The 27,888-nt window shown below is 37.3% G+C and overlaps 1 protein-coding gene across 1 annotated transcript; it reads left to right on the top strand.

The window, feature by feature from the left end:
• The first annotated feature begins 1,503 nt into the window (after positions 1 to 1,503).
• Positions 1,504 to 17,533, top strand: LOC112007354 (probable ribose-5-phosphate isomerase 4, chloroplastic). The gene is made up of 9 exons (XM_024039689.2): positions 1,504 to 1,832; positions 6,948 to 7,075; positions 7,633 to 7,702; positions 8,119 to 8,223; positions 8,443 to 8,538; positions 8,619 to 8,675; positions 9,146 to 9,263; positions 9,363 to 9,429; positions 17,273 to 17,533. Exons 1-9 carry the CDS (start codon positions 1,635 to 1,637, stop codon positions 17,349 to 17,351), a joined length of 918 nt encoding a protein of 305 aa, XP_023895457.1. The 5' UTR covers positions 1,504 to 1,634; the 3' UTR covers positions 17,352 to 17,533.
• Positions 17,534 to 27,888: the final 10,355 nt, after the last annotated feature.

The following is a 27,888-nucleotide window of genomic DNA, read 5'->3' as shown; positions in this document are numbered from 1 at the left end:
CGCAGGCCAGAGAACGACTAGAATTGAAAGACTCAATTTCTTCTTTTGTGAGTCTTCCTTAGGTTTTTGTTTAGTAGCCGTCTAGGTTTATTGTGGCTGATTTGGAAGAGAAGTAGCGTAGAAAGAGAGGGTTTTGTTTAGTCCGTTTAGGTTTCTTGCGGCTGTTTTGGAAGGGAGGAGGCGTGGAAGAAGAGTTAGAAGGGGAGAAATAAGCGTGCGAGTGCAAAAGAAATTTTTTTTTTTTTGTTTATATATGTAACCTGTTCTACCGGTAACCAGTATCCACTCAAATTAAATGAATGGTCAAGATTAGAACACCAATAAATTAATGGATTAGATTAAGTGGGTACCGTACTCCTTTAAAAAAAAGAGGAGGCACGACAGAATGACCCATGTGTGGTACAATAAGGAAAACACACATTGAAAGAAAAAAGAAAAAAGAAAAAAAATTAAAAATTCTATCAACCACTGGAAAGTGAAACATAACACAACATAACACTTCATATCAAATATCTCCACCTACTCCCAACCTCTTTCTTTGTCTCTATTTTGACATTTCAGTTTCATGCTGCCACTTAATTTCCCTTTTATTTAATATTTTCTCATCCACACGGTTTCTAATCTAACTCTTCGATTTCTACCCCTCTCACTTTTGAATTTCTTTTCTTCTTTATCTTCACTTTTATCATTTTATGTTTGTCTTCCTCTATGTTATTCTTTTTTCTTGTGTCTTTAACCCAGTACCAGTAGACTACCAATGTTATTCTTTACTCTAAATTCTATTTAATTTTTTTTGGCTAAAAAAAAAAAATTCTAACTCGATTTCATTTAATTAATCTCTCTTTATTCATTTTAAATTATTTCATTTATTTTTCAAAACATTCACTTTTCTACTACTTTCCAAAATATAAAATATTTATTTGGAGAAGTTACAATGCTATCTATCCTTTTAAGAGAAGCATGGTAGCTAAATGGCATTTTGGCTAATATACAGGGAAGCCAATGTAAAGTGTTTTTATTGGGTTCATTTCCCTTATTGGGCTCTTATGTTATTTTAGTGAACCCAAAGTGTGTTAGGTTAGCTAATAACTCGAACTACGAACAACGAAGTACTGGATCAACTTGGATTAGGCCGATTTGAGCTTGAGCTGGATAGTGTGAGCCCAATACAAGATAAAAGTTATTAGGCTCCGGCCCAACCCAGCCTGGGGAAGGTACTTTTTTTTTTACTTTTTTTTACTTTTTTTTTTAATGAAAGGAAAAACGAAACAATCTTTATTCAAGATTGGGGAAAAAAACTAAAAACTAGTAATAATCATTGGGTTGGGCAAGACCATTAAACTGAATCGGTAGAATGGTACTATAGTAACGTCCAAAGAATAAGATAATAGTTATGACTCACCACTTGCAGAAACTAAATGGGTAGAATGCTCCTATAATAATGTCCAAATAACAAAGTCACTCTGGTCGTCCCATCATCTCTTTCTTTCATTAAATTAATTTTAAAAAAAAAATCCTTATCCAGTAGTGCCATAATCCACGACCAAAAGAAAAACATGTTCCTTATCCGTTAGTACAAACAAAGGCTACTACATACGTAAACACTGAAAGGATAGTCCTGGTTGGGAAGAGGAATGGCATCACTACTTTCATCATCAGCATCATCAACTTCCCTAAAGCTTTTGCATTTTCCCTCAGCTTTTGAATTTGATGGCATTGGCAGCAGCAGAAGAAGAAGAAGAAGACGAAGAGATAAGAACAATTCTCTACTCAAAGTTACTCGTTCAAGTCTCGCTGATGCCTCTACTCTACTCCTTGCAGCCCATCACACTGTATGTCTGATTCCCCATTCAAACCCAAAACCCCATTCATCGTTCTGTCCCAGTATCAAAATGTAGAAGAAGATAAATAATATATAGAAATTTGAATTTATTGTGTTTCGTTATTTACCATTCCAAATAAACTCCAACCTCACGTAAATAATTAGTTTCTTTACTTGTTCTCATCAATTTTCTCATTAATATTATGGAGTGTTATTGAGAATTAGCTCTAGATAGCTCAAATGACACCACCAAACCTATAATATGAACAAAAGGGCAAAACTGTAGAGTTTCTTATGTGCTATTCTACCTCAATTGAATTCAATTTCATGGCTGTATACTTGTATAATTGTATTGACCTATGCAACAAAAATAGTGTTATCTTTTTCAAAGACAACTAAATGATACTATGTAACCACGTGGCTGAATTTAATTCAGCAACTTAAGAAACTGTGCCTAAGTTTTATCCTAACAAAAGTTTACTGTTCTGGAATATATGGTCAATGTTGTGCATTTGTGAAATTTCAGTCTATTAACAGCCTAAAAGTCATAAAAACTACAAGCAGATAACTAAGAGTGAGGATTGTGAACTAAATGTCTTGTTGTGGAAGAAAGTAGGAAAATTGTGTGTCATAATAGAGAGGGTTTACGTGGCTTGATTTTAGAAGAGAAAAATGTAGATAATGGTTTTTCTGGTGCCATTTTTATGATTTTCAATAAATTCCCACCTGTTCCAAAAGCCTAAGACAATGGGAAAATGACTAATTTATTCACTTCATCAATATTCTAACAAATTTGTCATAAATGTGTTTGAATTCCTGAAATGCGGCTTGAATATTGCTCTTTCTGATTTTACTGCACATGATTTAAGTGAAAATTGGTGGTCATCTTTTGTTATTTGAGTCATATCTAGTGGAATTATGGTATATGGGTTCACAAGCAATATGAAAAAGAAGCCAAATGTATCAAAGAGTAGGAGATTGAAGAAATAGGATTGCAAATTTGCATTTAAGTGTTTGGAAAATTGACATTTTTTCTCCTATCCAGTGCAAATTACCTNTATTTTTCATATAATATATAATTATTTGGTTATTTATAACTATATATAAATTTATGTAATAAAATGCTAATTGCTAATTTTGATTTTTTAAAAAGAAAAAAACCAATGACTAATGTTTATATATTTAAATGGGATAAATAGTTAAATACAACTTGTATTGCATGCAAACAATGTGGGGGTAATTCTACAGTACCCCTCTTTTTTTTTGGGGTACAGTACCCACTAGTAGGCAACCTGCTATATCAGGTTACCAAAACATCACATTTATGGTACTATCCTTACATTGTGTAGTACTATAATATCACATGTGATTGTACTTTTATTACATTTGGTAGTTCTCTTATTTTTTCTCACATTTGATGGTAGTATCCTCACATTATGCAGTACCAACATCACATGTGAACTTTTGTCACATTGGTGGTTCCTTTATTTTTTTTCTCACATTTGATGTACATTCTCATATTGTGTAGTACTAACAACACATGTAATTATACTTTTGTCACATTCAGTAGTTCCCTTATTTTTTTCTCACATTTGATAGTACCATTCTCACATTGTGTAGTACTAACATCACATGTGACTTATTTTTGTCACATTCGGTGGTTCCTTTATTTTTTTTTCTCATATTTGATGTACTATCCTTACATTGTATTGTACCAACATCACATGTGATTGTACTTTTTTCACATTCAGCTGTTCCCTTATTTTTTCTCACATTTGATGGTACTATCCTCACATTTGATGGTATCATCCTCACATTGTGCAGTACCAACATCACATGTGACTGTACTTTTGTCACATTCAATAGTTCATTTATTTTTTTCTCATATTTGATAGTACCATCCTCAATTGTATAATACCAACATCACATGTAACTGTATTTTGCCACATTTGATGGTTCTTTTATTTTTTTTTTCCCACATTTGATGGTACTATCCTCATATTGCACAGTACTAACATCACATGTGATTTACTTTTATCACATTTGGTAGTTCTTTTTTTTTTTTTTTTTTTTTCACATTTATAGTATTATTCTCACATTGCATAGTGCAAATATCACATGTGACTGTACTTTTATCACATTCGTGTTTCCTTTTTTTTCCTCACATTTTATGGTACCAGCCTCATATTGCATAGTACCAACATCACATGTGACAGTACTTTTGTCACATTTAGTGGTTCCCTCATTTTTTTTCTTACATTTGATATATCATCCTCACATTGTGCAGTACTAACATCACATGTGATTGTACTTTTGTCAATTCAGTTGTTCTCTTTTTTTTTCTCCCATTTGATGATACTATCTTCACATTGCGCAATACCAACATCACATGTGACTGTGCTTTTGTCACTTTTGGTGGTTTTTTTTTTTTTTTTTCACATTTGATGTACCATCTTCATATTATGCTGCACTAACATCACATGTGACTATATTTTATCACATTCGGTAATTTCCTTGTTTGTTTTTTTTTTTTTTTCACATTTTATGGTATTATTCTCACATGACGCAGTACCAATATCATTTGTGATTGTACTTTTATCACATTCTGTGGTCCCTTTTTTTTTCCTACATTTTATGGTACAGTCTCACATTGCGCAATACCAACGTCATATGTGACTATAATTTTGTTACATTCGGTGGTTCCCTTATTTTTTTTCCTCACATTTTATGGTACCAACCTCACATTACGCGGTACCAACATCACATGTGACTGTATTTTGTCACATTCGATGATTTCCTTTTTTTTTTTTTCTCATATTTGATGGTACTATCCTCACATTGCACAGTACCAACATCATATGTGACTATATTCTTGTCACATCTATGGTTCCCTTTTTTTTCTCACATTTGATGTATCATCCACACATTGCGCAATATCACCACCACATATGATTGTACTATTGTTACATTCGATAGTTCCTTTATTTTTTTCACATTTTATGGTACTATCCTCACATTGTGCAGTACCAACATCACATGTGACTGTACTTTTGTCACGTTCGGTGGTTCCTTTATTTTTTTCCTCACATTTTATAGTACTAGTCTACAAAGCGTAGTATTAACATCACATGTTACTATACTTTTGTTAGATTCGATGGTTTTCTTAAGTTTTTTCTCACATTTGATGGTATCATTCTCATATTATAGTACTAACATATACGTAACTGCACTTTTGTTACATTTTATGGTTCCTTTATTTTTTCCCACTTTGATGGTACCATCTTCAGATTGGGGAGTACTCAATTTCTGAGTCTCTGACTTTCTTCTCCTTTCTCTCATTTTTCTATAGTCTACACTTCTCTCTTCAGTTTCGTCTCTCTCAAATTCTTCTTCTCCAAACCATCCAAAGAACCTATCTAGTATGATTACTAAAAAAACCCTAAGCAAGACCCACAAAAGAAGAAACGGATCCCTTAGCCATGAAGGTACCTCACTAGCTCTAGCGAGGGAATTGTTCTCACTAAACAATAAAAATTCATACCCCCTCTTTTATGGGCTTTTAGCAAAATCCATACCCCCTCACTAACTCCTCAATGTAAGTAAGGCTTGTTTACTAGGATTTGAGACTAAGCCATATAATTTATGACATTGTCTTCTTTTAGTTGCTTCAATCAAGCTTGGACAAACAAGTAATAAGTTTGAAAAAAACAACTCAATCCCACTGAACTGTGACTGTATCCTTTATGCATGTATTTTGATTTTTACCCATCAAATTAAAATTACTTCTAGAACTCACTGGTTGTTACACTATTTATGAACAGTATAAAATATTGCAACTTGCCAAACCTAGGAGTTGGTTCCTAGTCTTCTTTCTTTGGTTATAAATATGCACAATTGTGTTAGACTTTGATAGTATCTAACTATTTTGTCAACTAGTTCTCCACTCTGCCTAAGGCAACAAGTCCTTTCATTTCTTTTGTGTTCTACAGTTTTTTTTTTTTTTTGGTCAAAAATTTTAATTTTTTTCCCCCCGAGATGGAGAGCCTTTGGGTCTACTTAGGATTCATGTCCATAGAGGGGTAAAACTTGCAGTCAAGGATGTCAGATGTAGTGATCCTTATGTTGTTATCAAAATGGGCAAGCAAGTAAAAACAAATTTATGCTATTTTGAACTTACACATAACTGTACTCTCTAAGTTAAATACTTGTAGAATTTTCTAGATTCAAACTCAAGATTATTTTATAAAAAATATAAACAGAAATGGAAGAAGAAGAAGAAAGGGGAAAAATAAACCAAAAATTGATGAAAAAAAAGTTCCAATACGAAAATTTTATTTAGCCTCAATCTCTCTGTACATTAACTTATTCACCGACCAATATTGGAAAAAACAAAAAATTAAAAAGCGACCAAATTTTTCTAACACAAAAGATAGACAAACACTTGTTATATGCATATGCAGCTCAATATTAACAAACTCATTTCAACAAACACCTCAAAGCCTTAAAACTACTGCTGATGCTTCTTCTTTTTCTTAATTTCTGTATGTATTTAGGACACTTCAATTTTTTAATATAGCAAAACCAACTCTAAAATCGGTGTTCTTACTGCCAAGGTGGTTGAAAAAAAAAAATAATCTCCTAAGTCCATAGGTTCATAGTGTCGTCTCCAAAGTTCCTTCTCCGTTGAAAGCACTAAATTTGATGCCAACTTGTATCACAAATGTTCCGACCAATTCTCCTACAAAATTAGACCTATTGATAAAGAAACGGTTTAAACAAATTATGTGACAACTGTAAAATTTACTTCCAAGAAATATATTACCAAAAAAGTTAAATTGGCATTGAAAATATGTGCACATGTGTTTAATAATATACATGCCACAATCATGCCTGAAATATGAAAACTATTAAAAATAAAATAAAATGACAATAACCAATAGCAATAGATTAGAATGTTTAGACTCTCTCCACACTACCAATTTTTGGTAGCTAGAACTAAACCGGATGCAAAGGATTGGGGGGGGGGGGGGGTGGCACCTCTGTCTGTGTTTCTTCCATTCATGATTGCTGATATGTAAGAATTAATTCAAGTGAAATTGGTTTGTGATTCTGATGTGTATTCTAGGTGGATAGATACATAAGAAGCGGCATGGTTATTGGGTTGGGGTCTGGTTGTGCTTCTGGTATGGCCATACAATATATGGGTCAGCAACTTCGCGCTGGTGGTTTGAAAGATATAGTAGGGGTACCTACGTAAGTTTGATCTTTTCGATGTCATTGGTTATGGTAATACTTGATCAGAAATGTAATTAAAAATTATAACATAATTTCTCCATTTTTCCCTTTATATGCAGCATTTCTCTTTTGATTTCTTCTGTCTGCTAAAATAAGTTCTTATGCTGCCTATGGTGACTGTCCTGTTGTAATTATATTGCATGGTCCAAGTTTCCTCTGCAGATAATTGTGTTGTGATCTATTTGATTTGTGATTCATTAAATGGTGCAAATAAAACAACTTAATTCATCCACAAGCTGCTCCATTATTTGCATTCAGGATGAGATAAAAACCATGCAGTGCACTGAATGATTCTATTCATTCCACCAGCATTTATTTTTGGAGCAGAGCTTCATTCTTGATGGCTCAAAGAAAAGATGCTTCGTTTCTATTCTACTTTGCCTTGGTTCATTTCTATGCTCTCAGCTAGGTTGTATAATGTTTGTATGTATATTTCCTTCTTGTCTTGGCCTTGTGCAAAGCATTTTCTTCTTTTCAGTTTCTGTTATCACATATATCTTCTTCTTCTTCTTCAGGTCCGTTGGAAGTGCAAGTGAAGCTGCAAAGGCAGGAATTCCATTAAATCAGTACCAAGATTGTTCTCAAGTGTGCACAAATTTTAAACATAAAATCAGTTTCCTTTTTATTATGTTTTGTGAGTATTATCTTGCATGATAGTTTGAACATACACATTGTGTAGACATATCCTAGTGAATTTTTCCAAAGCAAATACTGCAGTGGACTGGAATATTTTTCAATTGTCTTTCCTCTTTTTTAGGTATAATTCTTTAAAAAAAAAATTAACACACAGATTGACACATGACAAGTTCATAAAGGAGTTAAAATTCTTATGAGAAGTGCAAGTGAGATTCCATTCTTTTGAAACTTTGCTTACTAGTTTCAGAGATTTATGAGCAGTTTCCTTGACCAATGTCACTGCATGTGTCTGAGTGCATGATAATTATGATATCTTTAAAATTTAAGACTTAGTAAGTTATCACTTATAATTTGATATTTTGTAGATTGATTTTGCATTTGATGATGCTGATATTATAGAAGAAGGAACACTTGTTGCTGTCATTGGACGCCGGAGATTACAAGGTGAGGAGTCAATACTCCAAGAGAAGGTGAGCACAATACTGTTATGTTTCCTGTTTCAATGGGGCTCTCCAACTTGTGCTTTAGCATGGGAAATTTTTAGAAACCATTTAAGTTATTTCTGTAAAGTATAATGTTCTCTCTCTGAAAATTTTGAGTTCACATGGATTCATGTTTCCTGGCTAGTTCTTATTTCAAGATACTTACTGATAAATTTCCCTTTTCATTTTTTTTCCCTTTCCTTTCAGTCTGTACTAAATGCAGCCAACAAGCTTGCATTCATGATCACAGAAAGCCAGTATAAAGGTGGTCTAGATGGAGCTGTTCCAGTTTTAGTTCAATCTGTAAGAAGTTATACACATTATTGGTTTCAAACACACAAAGCGATAATGACCAGAATAAGACATTTGAAACCATGTTTCAGCTCAACTGGATGGAAATTGCTGAAAAGATCGATGACCTGTTTTTAGGTGATGCTGAGGTATGCTTAAATTGTGTTACTAAATTGATGCATACATACATATCATTAAATTGAATATTATTTTCTCTACGAAAAATTGGAAATTATAAAATTTTCTTCTCCTATTCAACTCGTAACATATGGTGTTGGAGCCCCTAAAATCTCATTGGTTTGCAGCAGTGACATTGACTTGCACCTGACCATACTTCGATAAGCAGTTGGCTTACATATAGGAAATGTGGTCCATAGAGATTTCTAGTTGCTTCCTCAAACAATTTGTGACAGGCAGACTAACTTAGTTTTTTAAAGGGTGAACGAATGGTCTTTTCTATGGAAGAAACCATGACAGACAATAGTTACTTGGCTTCCAATGTAGTAAACCTTTGAAATGTTCATTATTGTTTAGGAGACAAGGAGGAAGTAGTTTATGGAATGAAATATTTCCTATTAAAATTATAAATTCTTTTTTTGGGTTTGCTTTGTAATTGCAGGTATGGAGGAGACCATCTATAGGGCAAGCAGATCCACTAGGGGGTAATAACCCATTAGTCACTAAAGAAGGACATAATGTTCTTGATCTCATATTTACATCTCCAATTCTAAGCCTTGGTGGGTTTTACATTTATGACGGTTCAAACTTTTAATTTATTCATCCATGTTTCTTCATTCTAGATAATCTCTATTTTTTTAAGTGAATTTTAAATGCAGCTGAAGTAGCTAAAGGCCTTGATAAAGTTGATGGGGTTGTAGACCATGGAGTCATAAGCAAGTTCCCGTTAGTATTCTTGTTCCCTTTTAAACTCTTCTTTGTTTCCACACAAATCAAATACATGTCGACACATATAAAGTATGCACACACACATTGAAGAATTAATACATCATGATATTTTGCAAAACAAATGTTAGATTCTGGATGGATTGCGGTACACATGATATGCTTCAACTTATGTTGCCTAAGAACCTATGCCTTATTTATGAAATGAGGTTGTAGTGATCTTTTGATATATGGTTGTACATGTTGCAATGAATAGAATTTATAGTATAACATAAAAACTGAAAATATTTAGATGACTACTGTAAGCAATCAAGTGTTATTGCCGAGACACTGGACATTTTTTGAACAAGGAAGTCGAAGTTTTTCCTGTTAACTAGTTAAAGTATGTGTGTGCCTGTAAAGAAGTTCGTAAATGCATCAGTAAATTCTTTAGGCTGATAGCTAGCAGGTATGATACTGCTTAATTTTGTAATTGTAAAGTTCTATACTGAAAAACTATCATCATAGCTTTGCTAACAAAATAATCATGATAAATACTTTTGAATGTATATCACATTATTTATAAGTCATATTTGTGTAATCTACAAGATTAGATCAGTAATATTTAATATCTCTTGGCATGGCATGACATGGTTTTTTTTTTTTTAATGGCATGAATTGTGTCCACTTGAGTTCATTTTTCAAAGCTTTATCTATATTAGTATGTGCATATTTTCTGAATATCTAGTTCAAGCTTCTCAAATTTCCTAACCTTATATGCTTTACCTGGCTTAATAATTTGTTGAAGAGATTAAAATGGTCCTTTATGATCCAATATTTGCCTATAACTCTATAAAAAAAATGACATGATTTTTCTGATTCCTCCTTTCTTTTTTATTATATTAGAAGCTTGATCAAATCCTATTTTGTCAAATTTCCTATACTTCTTGAGATAATTATAAGACATGGAGAGACATCTGACTGATTTCAGTAACTAAAGACACCTATGGAGAAATATAGCATGGCTATTCTAGTGATTTATCTTCAGCATGGAATTTTAATGAAACAAACAATAGTATAACAAATAAGGAAAAGAAAAATGTCATCCTGTTAAGATCATGGTGACCAAATTTCATCACACCACTCATACCAATGAAACGCTTTTATAATAAATTGGAAAAGTTAAAATACCGAATTGTCATAGAAATCTGCTAAACATCTCTAATGGCTTGTTTGGATTGTAGGGAGAGTAGAGGTGAGTAAAGTAGAATTGGCTGAAAATAGGCTAATTTTGAAACTAATTTTACTTTACTCTACTTTACTTCCATTCTCTTTCCCTCTACTTTACTTCTATTCTCTTTCCCTAAATCCAAACAGACTATAAAAGTGCGATTTAGAATCATATAGACAAAAAATTTTGCTGAGCGGACATGAATCTTAGACCTTGGCAATAAATTTCACCGAAAATTAGGAGTAAGACTGTCTATCAACTACCTATCTCAGATCTCATAAAAACAAGAGTTATGTGCACTGGATATAAGACGTGAGCAAAAACAAGAGTTCTGTGTGCTAGATATCACATGTGAGCAGTTCAAATATTGTTTTGTGTTTTTTTTTTTTTTTTTGAAAGGGAATATAATTGCATTGCAATGAGAAAAGAGATTACAAAGAGTGGAACCTGCCAAGCAGGGATTTAGAGCAGCATGTCTGCATTTACAAATGAAACTAAAAAAGGAGGAGTGACCCCCTTCCACAGCTGATGAGAACCATTCCTGCGGGCAAACTGTGCAAGCTCGTGAGCTGCATAATTGAAGGCCCGGTTCAGGTGCCTAAAGGAGCAGAAAGAAAAAGAAGATTGGGCCTAAACAATGTCCTGAATAATGTGCCCAAATGGAGTCCCAATGGCAGAATCATTTACAGCATTGATCACATTGAGTGCATCACTTTCAAACATTACACGGGTGAGCTGCAGATCTTGGGCCAGCAAAACACCTTGTTCCAAAGCTATGACTTCTACTAATTCTGCAGGAAAATGGGATTGAAGAGGTTTGCAGAGGGCAGCGATTGTTTCACCATTGCAGTCTCTGATGATGACTCCAATGTTAGAGGTTCCGTCAATGTTTGATGAGGCCCTATCCACATTAATCTTGAAAACACCAGGAGGAGGGGGGGACCAACAACTAGAGAGGGTCGGCCTAGGAGTGGAAAGGACAGTAGTTGCTGCATCAGAAAAATCTTCAATAGAACTTCTAGCCATCTGCCAAACCTGCAAGGGGGGTGAACATATGTCTTCATGGGTAGATCTATTTCTATTATACCAGATTGCCCAAGCAACAGTAAAGAACAATTCTAAATCTTGAGAAGACTTGTGTGCAAGGATGAACAAGGCTAAGTCAGAAAAAATCCAAAAATTCCTTTGGATCAGTTGCAGTCCATCAGCCCAAAGTCTCCAAACCCGAATAGCAAACTCACAATATAACAAAGCATGATGAATAGATTCGAGTTCCCCATTGCAAATTGGGCATTTGTTGCTAGTATTGATGCCACGAGAGCACAATTTTTCCTTAGTGGGCAGCCTGTTGACACAAGCCCTCCAGGCAAAGATTTTAATCTTGGCCGGAAGGTTGAGGAGCCATAAACGCTTCCAAAGGGGTTTGAGAGGATCCCCCAGTGAACTTTCCACGTCATCTTTTTCTTCAATCAAGCAGTGGGCAAAATGGTAGGCACTTTTAATGGTGAACTCACCCCTCTTATTCCCCATCCATATTAATTTGTCTTCAGGCAAGCTTCGGCTGAGAGGAATCCTTAGGATTGTTTCAGCTTCAAAGGGCAGAAAGGTTGTATTTATGACTTCAACTCTCCACCATTTTGTGGTCGGGTCAATGAGGGATGAGACCAAGGGGAAGGTTAGGAGATTGTTTGGGGGAGTTATGACCTTGTGTGTGGTGGGGGTGGGGAGCCATTTGTCATCCCATATGTGAACTTGTTTACCATTGCCCACACGCCACCGGGTTCCCTTTCTAATGACCCCAAGGCTGTGAAAAATGGTTCTCCAAGAATAGGATGGGTTAGAGCCAAGAGTTGCAGTAAGGATGTCACCGGAAGGAAAATATCGAGCTTTGAGGACCCGGGCAATAAGAGAGGTTGGGTTTGTTAGGATTCGCCAAGCTTGCTTTGCCAACATGGCTAGATTAAATGCTTGCAAGTTGCGGAAGCCCATACCTCCATTAGTCTTAGAAGAGCACATTCGCTTCCAACCAACCCAAGCCATTTTAGTTTCTTGATGCTTTTGGCCCCACCAAAAATTCCTCATCATGCTTTCAAGATCTTCACAAAGTCCCTGGGGGAGCTGAAAACAGCTCATAGTGTAGGTAGGGATCGCTTGGGCTACCGCCTTAATTAGGATTTCCTTTCCCCCCATAGAAAGTAACTTGCCCTTCCACCCAGCAAGTTTTTGCCCAACCCGCTCCTTGAGAATGGAAAAGACCTGGTTTTTTGATCTTCCAATGAAAGACGGAAGTCCAAGATATCTTGAATGCCTTGAGTCTTGCATTGGCCCCAAAATGGCAAAAATTTCATCCCTTGTGTCCTGATGAGTATTTGGGCTGAAAAACACCGAGGATTTATCGGTGTTAATTTTCTGGCCTGAAGCATCCTCATATCTCTGGAAGATTTGTACAAGCTCCTGACATTCTTCAAGTTTAGCCTTGCAGAAGAGAATGCTATCATCGGCAAAGAAGAGATGAGTAATATTTGGACAACCCCGAGAAATAGAGATACCCATAAGAGAGTGATTCCTTGTCGCCTCATAAATAATAGCTGAAAGGCCCTCCACACAGAGAAGAAAAAGGCTCGGAGAGAGGGGGTCACCCTGGCGTAGACCCCTAGAAGGGGTGATGTTTCCATGAGCCACCCCATTTACCAAAACAGAAAAGGAGACTGAAGTAATGCATTGCATAATGAGACTCACCCATTTAGAGCAGAAACCAAGCTTCTCCATAACCCTTTTAATAAAGCCCCACTCAACCCTATCAAAAGCCTTGCTCATATCAAGTTTGACAGCCATATAACCCTCATTACCAGCTGTTTTGTGATTTAGGTAGTGCATTAATTCAAAAGCCACCAACACATTGTCCGTAATGAGGCGATCCGGGGTGAAAGCACTTTGGTTCTCAGAAATGATATGGGGGAGAAGGTTCTTAAGTCTGTTAGCCAAAGTTTTGTAGATAAGCTTGTAAATTACGTTGCAAAGGCTTATGGGTCTAAAATCAGTCATTTTCTTTGGGCTGCTTGTTTTTGGGATAAGGGAAATGTTGGTTTTATTGATTTCAGTCATGGGTAAGTTATTGTTGAGGACATTCAAGACCATATTAGTAACACTATTCCCAACAATACTCCAATATTTCTGATAGAAGATAGCCGACATACCGTCGAGCCCAGGGGCTTTGGTGGGGTGAATTTGCTTAAAGGCAGTAGCCACTTCTTCTCTAGTAAAATCACGAGATAAACTCTCATTCATATCCTCCGTCACCTTGGTGGGGATGGCATTAACTACATCTTCAATCCGAGTGGGGAAAGCAGTAGAATATATATTTTCAAAATAGTCTACAGCTGCCCAGGCAATGGTTTCCTTCTCATCACATCACCTGCCATGTTCATCCCATAAACCCAAGATTATGTTTTGTTTACGTCTTTCCGAGGCATGGGCGTGGAAAAATTTTGTGTTCCTATCTCCCTCCCTTAGCCAATGTGCCTTGGCTCTTTGACCCCAATATAATTTCTCATCTTCTAACAGCTCATTCAGCTCCCTTCTAAGGTTTCTAATCTCAGTGCTCAACTCACCATTTTTATCTTGCTGTGTAAGAGCGCTCAGGGTATTTCGTTTGGATTGTATTTTCTTAGGGATGTGACCATAAACCATGGTGCTCCAGCTAGTTAATTCTGAGGCACAGCGCTTTAAATTCTCCATAATACCTTCTGGTGTACTCAAATCCACCCCCATCCCCCATGAAGATTCAATAATGTTCCTACATTCCTCGTTCTTTGTCCACAAGGCTTCAAAGTGGAAGCGTTTGGCATTGGATACGCGGTGGGGAGGGGTATCAGTAAGGAGTAAAGCACAATGGTCGGACGTTGAGTCTACGAGATGGTAAACTCTCATCCCATCAAATTTCCCAATCCACTCAGTGTTGGCAAGAGCTCTGTCTAGCCTCAATTGGATTCTATTCTCACCATCTTGCATATTGCACCAGGTGAAATCAGCCCCTCTATAGCCCAAATCCATGAATTCACAAAAATTAACTACATTCCTAAAACCCTCCATATGTTGTTGGGAACGAGTGACACCCCCTTCTTTTTCAGTTATAGATAAAATTTCATTAAAATCTCCTAGACAAAGCCATGGTAGTTGAAATTGACTATGTAAAAAAGCAAGAAGGCGCCAAGACTCATACCTGCGGTGAGTTTCCGGGTGACCATAGAAGCCAGTAATCCTCCATTGAAAGTTTCCATCAGTCTCCCTGACAATTGCATCTATATGATTTCCCGAATAGCTGTTGATATCCAAGTTAACATCCCGGGTCCACAACATAGCCACACCACCACTACGACCACTGCTAGGGACAATAAGGCCGTTTGCGAAACCAATTCTGTTTTTAATTTTCTCCATCCGTTTTATTTTCGACTTTGTCTCCATGAGGAAGACAATCTTGGGCTTCCAGCGTCGCACCATATCATGCAGCGCTTTGATTGACCGGGGGTTCCCAAGCCCCCGACAGTTCCAACTTAGCGGATTCATTGCTCCCGGCGGTGCTGCAAAGCAGCCACCGCCGATCTCTCATCAGGGGTTAGGTGGAATGTACCTGCCTCTGTGCATCTTTTCTTAGAGCAGAGATTTTCCACTTCTTCCTCAAAAATTAGTTTCCCCGTGCGTTTAGAGCCTACTGGTATTAGTTGCACTTCAGACTTCGAGTCTTTGGCTCTCCCTTTCTCCCTGGCTATTTTTTTCAATTGGACCTTAGCCTTGGGTTTTTTCTCTGATACTTGGCCCGTGCTTTTTATCAAAGATCCCAATTCGAGCTTACTAATAAAAACAGGCTGAGGAGTGGGCTTTATAGGACTAGATACCTCCATAAAATCCTTTTCTTCTTGGACTTTCTGGCCCACAAGTGAAAAAGCGTCTTCATTTGTCTTTGCTGGGCCCAAATCATTTGAGGGCACGGTAGGAGGGGTAAAAGAAGCAGCACGTGCCATTGAATTATCAGGGTCAGGTCGCCCCGCACGTGCGGGATAGTCTCCATCCCTTAGGGTTTCTTCAACTTGTGTCTTCTCTGACCTGGCGGCGCTGACCCTCTTAGTAGATCCCTCAGCTCTTTCCCCTATATTTCTCGGACCAACAGTGCTTCCACCACCATTACTTCCGTTATCGCCCTCCATCACTGAGGTAGAAGAATTTCTTGCCGTGGTGTGGGTATAGTCTTCCATTTCATTTCCATGACGTCCTTCTCCGCCACCATCACTGCTAGTGGACCTCGATTTATCCTCCACGGCTTTTGAGTTTCCATAGGCACGAAGCCAGTCACCATATTGCCTTGAAGCATTTTGGTAATCCTTGCACTCATGGCAGCGTTTGTCATCATGTCCCAGCCGACCGCATAAAAAACAGAAAACGGGTAGCCTCTCGTACTTGAAACTAACCCAAAATCTCTCGCCGTCAGCACTCGCAACCCTTCCTCCACGTCTGAGTGACTTGTCCAGCTGAAGATCCACACGAATCCGCATGAATTTTGCTTGGTCCGAGTGCCCTGTTCTTCGGTCTGATTCGATAAATTTTCCCAGACTGTTACCAAGCTCCTTACCCACATCTAGGGACATATGCTCAAAAGGTAATCCCCAGATCTGAACCCAAAAAGGAGAATGCGTGAAAATGATGTTTGAAGCTGACAAACCTTTTCGCCATCTGCACAACAGCAGAAGGTTATTTTCGAAGTTCCAAGGCCCATTTCGTTCAACCCATTGAAGCTGGAATTCGGAGTTGAACTTGAACTGCAAAATGTTGTTTCCAACTTCCACAATCTGCAGATCTGAACCCATTTTCCACGCGGATCTCAGCGTATTTTTTAAGGCCCTCTGATTCTGATGTCTATCAGTGAGAAGGCGACCAAAAAGGCTCAGAGAACATTCCTCTAACAGGTCCGCTCTACTCTTGGTTGTGATGGTGATTTCTTCCTCTTCCTCCTTGGTGAGGCGGAGGTTAAGCAGTCCCTCAACCACTGAATGTTCCATGCCAGTGTCAAGGGAGAGACAAGTGGTATAAAACCAAAGGGAAAACCCAGAAAACGGAGAGGCAGGGAGATAAGGCTCGACAGAGGTTTCAACGAGAGAAAAGAACTCCTACAAGGGAGAGAGAAAACATCCAATATTGTTTTATGTTGAATTAGTTAAAGTGGCAACATAAATCATGGTTACTCTTCTCTGGCTACAGCTACCTCTTCCCAACTGCACGGATTTAGTACCGACACATTTTCATTCTGAACCTATCCTTGTTGTACCTTTGAGGCAGATCATGTCCTCAATGCCAACGAACAAATTTCCAGACAATCTCAGTAATTTCATTTCATCTTGTTTTCAAGGCAACATTTACAACTTTTCATGTTGCATTCAGTTTTTCAGTGCACCTTTCTGTCTTGCCAATTGCCACTCACACATGTCAACATCCTTTTTCTTTTTTGTTTTCTTTTCTTCTTGAACTCTCCGCGTAGTTTGTAATTGTTCAGGATATACATTAGCATAAACTATTGATTATTTCTTTAAAAAAATTTGGTTTAACATAATAATTTCTCTTCCATTTATATTTGAACTACAGGTGCACAGCAGTGATTGCTTCAGAAGATGGGCTGCAAATTGTTGATAGTCTGCCAAGGAATGCGATGGAGGCACTTTGATTGTGATAGCCTGAAAAGAAGACAAATGTGGTCCTCACCAGTCACCTCCCATGGTACTGATAAGGAATCCAGCCCTATTGATTTGATGTCTTCAAAGATTTTATATGTCGGCCTGTAAGAAAGTCAAGAATTCAAGCCCTAAATTTTCTTATGCTATAAGTGCCCGTTTGGCTTGGGCTGATTTGCTGAAACGCATGTTTGCGAAAAAAAAAAAAAAAAAAAAAAAAATTCACAGGTTTCAAACTTTCAGTTTATTTATTTATTTTTTTACTATTATTATTGTTATAGTTACTGTTTATTAAACAGTAACCGCATTCCATTTTTGTGTTCCTAAATTCATTCCATGATTTTAGAGGAGGATTCCAAAAAGCGGTTCAGTGTTCCGAGCGTTTTCGAATTTTTTATGATTTTTCCTATTTTTTGCCTTCCGAAAATCATAAAAAATAAAATATGTTGAATTTGGCCTCCATATTTTGACATGTTGAAGGTTGGATTTTTCTTAGTGTGTGTACAAAAAATCAGGGCAAGACTCCAAGAATTGTTCCAAAAAAGACCCATTATTCCTCCTCAACAAATTAATGTTTCCTCATGTCAAAGCAGATTTTTTTTTTTACACAAATTTTACTGTTTATGAACCCACAAATAATTTTTCATTAAAAATAAGTCCCACGATACTATTTACATATTTAAAAATTATAATTATTTACTACAGTATTTTTAAGTTTTTAGTTTTCAATATTTACTACAGTATTATAATACTATTTATATGAAATGAACGAGTATCTTTTGCCATTTTGACATTACCGTTGTGGTGTACGGTGCCACAGGACAAAATATTCACCCAAGTCTCAAGCAATATCTAACATTCAAACAAACAAAGCACTATGTGAAAACAGTTTGTCTGAATCAAGTAATTAAACAAAAGATAAACCTGCATGCCCAACAAGCACACAAAGCATATGGGAAAATTCAACCTTTTAGTACTTTGCCTCGAGAGTACAAAGGAAGCTCCCAACGGCTGATGAGTTTGAAAAGGTTTGATTGAGCCAAAAAAGATAACAAAAAAAAAAAAAAAAAGCAAAAAAAAATCAAATTCCACAAGCCCACATCCAAATTTGCAACCCATAATATTTTGATTAAGATTGAGCAAGTCTTAATCAAAAGGAGACCAAAACTACAACTGTCCAACTGAGACGAGTGAAGTTTCACATTGAAGAAGATGAAGATCTCTTTAAAAGTTTTGATCACGAGTCGATATCGGGTTCAAAATGGAGCTTGATATTGCAAAATTGTTATTAAAAAAAAACTACCCAAACACTAGGAAATTTTTGCTGTGTCACAAAATTTTATCATCGTTTTGACTGCAATCAAATTGTCATTAAATAGTGTTATATAAAAAGAAAAAAAAAACTAAAATGCAAAATTGACACTCTAAATTTTTTTGGATTTCATTTCAGTACTCTAACTTTGCTTTCGTTCTCTTCTCAAAAAAAAAAAAAAACTTTACTTTCGTTCATTTCAGACTTCTAAGTTCGAGATTTATTCAATTAAGACATTTCCGTTAACTTTTGTTAAGATTTTTTGAAAAAAAAAAATCTGAAAAATATTTTTTAATCATTAATTGAATTTTTTAAATTAAAAAATTTAAAGAAAAATTTATAAAATTGAAAAATTAACCATCAACTTTTAGATTAAGATGAACTCTAAAATAATTTAGAAGGTCAGTTTTAAAAGAAAAAATATCCAATTTGGAAGGCTTCAAGCACGAGAACACCAAACGAACAAAGAAAACTAGTGAAAACAGCTAGGAAAAGTGGAAATTTTGACCAAAATATTTTCAAGTAGCACGTTTTTTGCACCAGTAACTTTTCAAATTTGAAGCGTTGAGACTCAACTTTGGTTAGAATAAAAAGTTAGTGCCGCAAGTTTTTTTGATGGTACCTCAATTGAACTAAATCTAGGAATGAGTTTGTTACAACTGAACTCAAGGCTTGCCGACAGGGTCTCGTGTTTGCAAGTTCAAATTATGTGCGTGGTGAACCAACATATATGTTTGGTGAACATATGTTTCATATGCATCGTGTGAATATAGTGAGTGAACCAATATATGTTTGGTATGCGTATGCATAACAGATCAGATCATGCGTCTCTAGCTGACACCAGTAGAGCTAGTCATATGCAAATAGTTTGTAGGAAGATATTTGGTTAACGCACTTATTATATGCTTGACATGTGGACCCCACTTTCAAAAGATAGATACTCCTGTACGAAGAGATTTTTCTGTCGGTTAAAGGAAGATTTTTTTTTTTCAAAGTCGGCGGGTTAACTGACTTTATAACTATATATAAAAATAGAAGGGGTGCTCAGTATTTTTTTTTTTTTGATAATCAAACTTAACCAAATTTCATTACTTGGGACTTAAGCCCATAGATAAAACATTCATACAGATTTGGACAACAATCATGGGTGGGGTATCCTCAACCCATATTACACTATCAGAAACATTACAAGCATGCCTAGCAATACCCCACTCATATTACACTATCAGAAACATTACAAGCATGCCTAGCAAGCAAATAGGCTGCAATATTACTATGTCTATAGACATGGTTTGTCTTCCACGCCTTAAAAGCCTTCAACCACGTTCTAGCACCTTCCACAAATTTTTGGATTGAGCTTGGTGTATGGTTAGGTTTTGAGAGAGCAGACGTTACAATTGAAGCATCACCTTCCACAATCACTTCCCCAAGGCCAAGGTCCCTTGCAAAAATAGTTCCTTCTTTCGCAGCTCTTGCTTCCACCTCTAGAGCCCCCAGTGGGAAGGGTATTTTCTTACACATTGCACCCATCAATTGTCCTTGCTCATTTCGGATTACCACTCCCACACCGCAGTGCCCTGCATCTTTGAATACAGCTTTGTCAGTGTTAATCTTGTACCACCCGCATCTAGGGGGGCGCCACCGTGTTTTGATCTGACCTAACTGTCTGGGATTGGTGGCAACTGGAACATTACCTTGTTGAAATTCCTCCATGTAGTTGGCTGCTTCCCTAGCTATGGTTTTAGCCAATTTGCACCTACCTTCATGGTGGACGAGGTTTTGATTTTTCCATATTCCCTAGGCCAAAGTCCCAAACAACTCCCGGTCAACATCCGTGGAAAACTCCCTCATCAACCACACTACATTGATGAAATCTCTGTGTGGTGAAATCCTGTTAGGGAGTTTTATGCCCAATTCCTTCCACACCTCAGTAGTTGCTTTGCAACTCCATAGAGTGTGACCTGAAGTTTCGCTTAAGCCACAAAACACACAACCATCCATAGTCGTCACTTTCCTTCTAGCCAAGCAATGATTCGTGGGTAGAATATTCTTGCAAGCCCTCCACATGAAGTGTTTAATCTTGCTTGGGCATTGAAGCTTCTAGATTGACTTCCAAATGTTGGTCATTTTTGAGCTATCCGAACAATCCCCCTTATCCCCCGCTTGTTTTCCTTCTTTAAGAGCTTGGAGTGCAACACCATAAGCACTTTTGACCATGAAGGAATCCTTTGGAAGGCCTGGGTTGATTGGAATACCTAACACAGCATTAGCTTCATGGGGGAAGATACTAAGCCACGCGTAGGAAGGGGTTTTCCCTAATTGAGCATTCATAAAGCTGGAATTCTCAAAGTACCTGGCTTTGTATACTTTGTGGAGGAGGGAGGAGGTATTTTGGAGCAGCCACCAGCCCTGTTTTACAAGAAGGGTTAGTTAAATACCTTCAAGTCCTTGAATCCCATTCCTCCATCCACTTTCCTAGTACACATTCTTTCCGAAGAGACCTATACCATTTTCCTCTTGCTACCTTTCTGCCCCCACCAAAAACTACTCACCATAGCGTTTAGCTCTTGACATAGGGAATATGAGAGCTTAAAATAGCTCATGGTGTATGTGGGGTGGCTTGGGCCACTGCTTTGATGAGGATTTCTTTGCCTGCATTTGATAATAGTTTTCCCTTCCATCTGGCTATCCTTTTTCCCACTTGGTCCTTCAATCGATTAAAGGCTTTCTTTTTTCCTTTTCCTATCATTGAGGGCAGCCCCAAATATTTTTCGTGCTACTGTATAATTTGTGCCCCAAAGACATTTTTTACGCCTTCTTGCACCTCTCTTTTCGTGTTTTTACTAAAAAAGAGCGAGGTTTTTTCCTATTCAATTTTTGTCCCGAATCCTTTTCATAATTCGACAAAATGTTGATCACTCAGTTGCTCTCCTCCATGGAAGCTTTGTAGAAAATGATACTTTCGTCGGAAAATAGCAAATGAGAAATCTGAGGGGCCTTTCTACACACTTGGACTCCCTTCAATCTTCCCAAACTCATCTCCCTTCAAATCATAACTGACAGACCCTCGACACACAGTAGAAAAAGGTAGGGGGAGATAGGGTCTCCCCGATGAAGCCTTCTAGTAGGGTTGATACAACCTTTTGGTACACCATTTATGAGGATTGAGTATGACAAAATCTTCATGCACATCATAGTAAGGGCAGTCCACCTTTCTTGAAGTTTGTCATGTGTAGGGGTTCCAGTTAGTTCAATTGGTAAAGTTTTTTTATGGAGATCTGAAGTTCAATCCCTACCTACATAAAAAACTAATTGGTGTCTTGGTTGCCGTATGTCTTTTTAGCACGTCTCGTCCTTTATTTTGTTCAACATAGACATGATCTAACGAGACATTGCACTCGAAAACCCAATATCGATTACCAAATTTATATAAGGTATTGTTGTAAACATGTGTCATGGGATTCCTAACCTTTTCCATGTGTATTGAAAATTCCAAACTCATGTTTTTGGTTGGATATAGGATTTTAACCCTCACTAAAGTTATGAGATCTTAACTTTTCCTTGACGATTGGATCCCAATGATTGCTGGCGACTTTTTATATACAAATTTAGGTTTGAAAGTACATGGAACTTAGATTGAGATTCAATACAATAGCCAATAGTTAGGACTAGGAATGTTTACCAAATCACACAAACAAAAAAAAAAACCACACCAAAACCACTTTCAAAATGGCATAACTGCATTGCACTATAACTAACAATGCACTGCACCGTATGGTGCAGTGTAGTTTGCAGTTTTATAATAAGAAAACTGTTAGGACATATATGTTTTAACTTGTTTAAGAACATATGTCACTTATTTATGTATATTGGCTAATCCTTTGATAAAACGCACTCTACTTGTAATTGGGTAGTTCTAGGTATTTTTAATACTTCAAGAAACAATGTTTCAAGGTCAAGTGTTGAAGTCATCAAGTCTGTCCAAGAGAAAGCAAGCTGAAGTGCAAAGTTTTTAAAACTCGACACCTGCTCGACAGCTACCTCGACGCCTGCTATCTGTCGAGATTTAAAAATTCAGATTTCCAATCTGATTTTCTTGGGATTCGTGAATATGTTTTTGGGCTTTCTTTTCTTCTAACCCTAAACATATAAAAGGATTATTTTAAAAGCCGTCTAGGGTGACACAAGTTGCATTATCATTGAGCAATCTCTGTTTAAGCAAATTGTGATCAACAGACGAAGTTCTTGACCTAGTTCATCTTCCATCAAGAAGTTGCTGTGTATTTGCATCATAGGGTTTTGTAACCAAGCATCTTCCTGCTATTCATCATAAAGGATGAACTGAAGAACTTTGCAGCCAACCATTCTTCCTCAGTTGGTGTTCTGAAGTCGCGTACTTAGATCTGCACATTGGTTAGTCACGTACTTGGGAGCCGTGCATCAAAGGTGGAGACTGTCACTACAGATCAAGTCCAATTGGGTATTGGGGTAAGGGTTCAACTGTAGGTTGGTAACGTACTTGGGATTCCTTTACTTGTAACCGCTTGATTTGATAATAGTGAAGTTTTGGGAGTGGTGACTTGAAAATCACCCGGTGGGGTTTTTGCCGTTAGGATTTTCCCCATTCGTAAACAAATCACCGTGTTATTTAAATTCCGCTGCATACTTAGTTTTTGGTGATTTGTTTGTGCTTCCATAAAATTGCATGATTAATTGATTAATTAATTACTTGGCTAAATTAATTAATTAGGGTTAATCACAAGGGGTCATTCAGATTGTGACCTATCAAGTGGTATCAGAGCGGGCACACTCTGATTAGGATTTAATCTTTGCTGTGTTGATCCATTGACCCCTGTTGTCATGGCTATAACTGGTTTGAAAAGATCCTTATTTTCAAATACATCTTGTTTTTCTAATCACTATTTGTTTGAGTGTCTCAGAAAACACAAGTCTAAAAGTTATTTGAATTCCTTTACAATGAATAATGGAAAGGATCTCAGTTTGGCTAAAAGGAAACTAGACTGTCTCAGAGTAAAAATGTGCAAAGGAGTTCATCTGAGAAGAGTAAAAGTTAAAGGCTTAGCTCATCAAAGGCAGTTGAGTGAAAGAACCATTCCCTCTGATCTATCATCCAAGCATGAAGTGTGTTTCATGATGAAGTCTGCCTTCAAAGTAATGGATACATGTCTATGGTATCTTGACAGTGGTTGCTCAAGACATATGACTGGTGACCAATCTCTCTTCAAGATCTTTGAGCCAAAAAGGGGTGGCAATGTGACTTTTGGTGATGGAAGCAAGTCACAAATTAAGGGGAAAGGAATCATATCTTTACCAAGACTGCCAGACATCGCAAATGTTCTTTATGTAGAAGGTCTAAGGGTTAACCTATTGAGCATAAGTCAGATATGTGATCAAGACTTCATGGTGCTGTTCTCAAAGGGAAAGTGTCTTGTCATGAATGAGTCTGGAAAGAAGCTTATTAGTGGGGTTCGCACTCTGGACAACTGCTATGGATTGGTTCCTGATGCCGATGTAGTGTGCAATAGCATTCGTTTGCCAAATGAAGAACTATGGCATCAACGAATGGGACATGCTAGTTACAAGCATCTATCCATTGTATCTAAGCATGAATCTGTCTTTATCTATTTTTCTTCATGCATCTCAATACCTCTCGACACCTCCAGCTGTCGAAGGCAATTTTCTCGATACCTTCCTCGACAGCTTCCTCGATACCTCTCGACACCTCAGCTGTCGAGATTTACTGAGGTGCTTATTTAAGGATCTGTCGCGATTTTTCCTCATTTTCACTCGATCTCTCTCGATCTCTCTGTGTCTGTTCCTCTCCCTTTCACTCTCCTTTCACTCAAATCCTTCAACCCTCTTGGATCTTGATCATTTCTTGCTCAAATCACTTGGTAAGATCTCTATTCTCTTTTCATTTTTCATGCATTGCATGTTTGAAAACCTAGTTTTTGGGATTTTTCATAAAAGTTTGGGGTTTTTCAAATTTGTTGAGTTTTTCTTGAAATTTTGGGTTGGGTTTACACTTAAATGTTGTTAAAATGTCATACATTGCATTTTATGTGCATTATAATGATATTTACATGCATTTAGATGTGTGCTATATGCTGTGTGCTGGTAGGATTGGATTGGGCTGAGCCCATGATGATATTTGTGTTTTGCATATCACATGATCATGCATTCCCATGCATACGTACTTGTTATTCAAAATTTTTGTCATTTTTGAACTGTTTTGGAAAATTTTCTGAGTGTCTCTCTCTCTCTTTCTCTCATTCTTTTACGTTAGTAGTGTCTATGGCACCCAAACGTAAATCCACTCCTGCTCGGAACCCTCTGCGTTCTGGAGCTTCTACTTCTTCAGATACTACTCCCTTTAACATTCGGTTCCACGATGGAGATGCCCATAAGGCATTTTCGGAGAACTTTTCTAAACGAGGTTTTCATTCGAAACGCCAAGTTATTCTGACGGACTTTGCCGATACTGATCTTCCCTCTGTCATCCACAGTAGGGGATGGGGGTCACTGTGTGACATCCCGGTCACTTGCCCTCTCGTGCTGATACAGGAGTTCTACTCCAACATGCTCGGGATTGATCTTTCAGTATCTCACTTTGTCACTCGTGTTCGAGGTACGTGCATTCCTGTCACACTGCAACTTGTTGCGGATGTGCTTAGGGTACTTAGGATAGAGTTTCTAGATTACCCCTCTTGTGAGCGTCTGAGGACTGTGTCCAAAGATGAACTCATTTCTGCTTTTTGTGAACGCCCTGATTGGGGTACATCAGTTCACATCATGTAGGCCTTTTGCTAAAGGTCCTAGATTTATTAACATGGTGATGACTTTTGTTCTCCATCCTCTTTCTTACTATAACTCTATCACAGAGCCTCATGCTCGATTTTTGCTTTCTTTGCTTGAGCATCTTACCATAGACTTCCCTTCTCACTTCATCCGGTCTATCATAGAGGTCTATCTTGATTCGGCGTCCCGTGATAAGCTCATCTTTCCTTCTGCTATCACGCGGATTCTACGACATTTTTCCGTTCCCTTTCCTGTGTCCGACCACTTCACACACATATCTGCCATAGATGCCGCTACCGTAAAATGTAGTGAGGCGCAGTTCAGGTCGAGACAGCCAGGTGCCACTCCTCCCTCCCGTTCAGCGCCATCCAGATAGCTCCATCTACATCTGCTCCTTCTTCCTCTTCAAGCAATGTATCCCTTGGTGATATTATGGCGCAGCTGCAGCGCATGGACACTCGTCTTGATACACTCTCTGCTGAGTTGTATCAGGTGAATGTTCGTGTGGGTCGTATTGCACGACGGCAAGCGATCATGGGTAGATTTGCTCCAGAGGCTACTCCTTCACCGTCTACTCCAGTAGCGTCAGATTCTGAGGATGATGATGATGATGATGATGATGGGGATGCTAGCTCTGCCGATGAGATGTCTACATGACACTCTACCCTTTGTCACTCGTGACAAAAAGGGGGAGTAGTTTTGGGCTATGAGAGTAGTGGAGAGTTAGTATAGGCATTTTTGAGAGTAGTCATCTTAGGGGGAGAGTTAGTCTATGACATTTTTGTTAGGGAGAGTGTTGTCATATTTTTGAGGGATGTAGTGAGGCTATATGTATTTTTTCTTATCTCTTAGATACATTGGTCTTGTATATGAGGTCCTTTGACCATTTTACATACATTGTACTTATCTTATCTCTTATATATGTTGATGTATGTTTCTTTCACCTACCTTACATGTGTTGTTTCTTTTCTTTCTTTATACACATGTTTCTTATACTTGTATGCAATCTATTTATTTATGTTTCACACAAGATGCTTTGATGAGTTTTGTTTAAAGTGTTTCAGAAATACAGGTTGTCAAAGTCTACTTATCATAAGCTCTCTTCTTGCAAAGTTTTTCAAGAGTTTGTGTTAGGATAGATTTTATTGTATTCAACAAGTGAATATGAGTTGAGTGATTTATGACTTCTCTCATATGCTCATTTGTTTGTTGTGGTTTTGTCACGGATTGCCAAAGGGGGAGATTGTTAGGACATATATGTTTTAACTTGTTTAAGAACATATGTCACTTATTTATGTATATTGGCTAATCCTTTGAAAAACGCACTCTACTTGTAATTGGGTAGTTCTAGGTTTTTTAATACTTCAAGAAACAATGTTTCAAGGTCAAGTGTTGAAGTCATCAAGTCTGTCCAAGAGAAAGCAAGCTGAAGTGCAAAGTTTTTAAAGCTCGACACCTGCTCGACAGCTACCTCGACACCTGCTATCTGTCGAGATTTAAAAATTCAGATTTCCAATCTGATTTTCTTGGGATCCGTGAATATGTTTTTGGCCTTCTTTTCTTCTAACCCTAAACATATAAAAGGATTATTTTAAGGCCGTCTAGGGTGACACAAGTTGCATTATCATTGAGCAATCTCTGTTAAGCAAATTGTGATCAACAGACGAAGTTTTTGACCTAGTTCATCTTCCATCAAGAAGTTGCTGTGTATTTGCACCATAGGGTTTTGTAACCAAGCATCTTCCTGCTATTCATCATAAAGGATGAACTGAAGAACTTTGCAGCCAACCATTCTTCCTCAGTTGGTGTTCTGAAGTCGCGTACTTGGATCTGCGCATTGGTTAGTCACGTACTTGGGAGCCGTGCATAAAGGTGGAGACTGTCACTACAGATCAAGTCCAATTGGGTATTGGGGTAAGGGTTCAACTTAGGTTGGTAAGGTACTTGGGATTCCTTTACTTGTAACCGCTTGATTTGATAATAGTGGAGTTTCGGGAGTGGTGACTTGAAAATCACCCGGTGGGGTTTTTGCCGTTAGGGTTTTCCCCATTCGTAAACAAATCACCGTGTTATTTAAATTCCGCTGCATACTTAGTTTTTGGTGATTTGTTTGTGCTTCCATAAAATTGCATGATTAATTGATTAATTAATTACTTGGCTAAATTAATTAATTAGGGTTAATCACAAGGGGTCATTCAGATTGTGACCTATCAAAAACTATACAAACCACACCACACTACACCCTCTCTATATATTAATATATTTATTTTTTTTAATATTAAATATATTATTAATAGTTTAATACCCTAGTTTTCAACCTAAAAAGAAAAAAAGTTTAATTACCCAAACAAGTGTTGATTGGGAAAGCCAACCCAAAAAAAAAAAAAAAAAAAAAAAAA

Source organism: Quercus suber, unplaced genomic scaffold, assembly GCF_002906115.3.
Source record: "Quercus suber isolate HL8 unplaced genomic scaffold, Cork oak 2.0 scaffold_192, whole genome shotgun sequence".
Lineage (NCBI taxonomy): Eukaryota > Viridiplantae > Streptophyta > Magnoliopsida > Fagales > Fagaceae > Quercus > Quercus suber.
The sequence above is the reverse complement of the archived record's forward strand: the minus strand, read 5'-3'. Positions and strand labels throughout refer to the sequence as shown.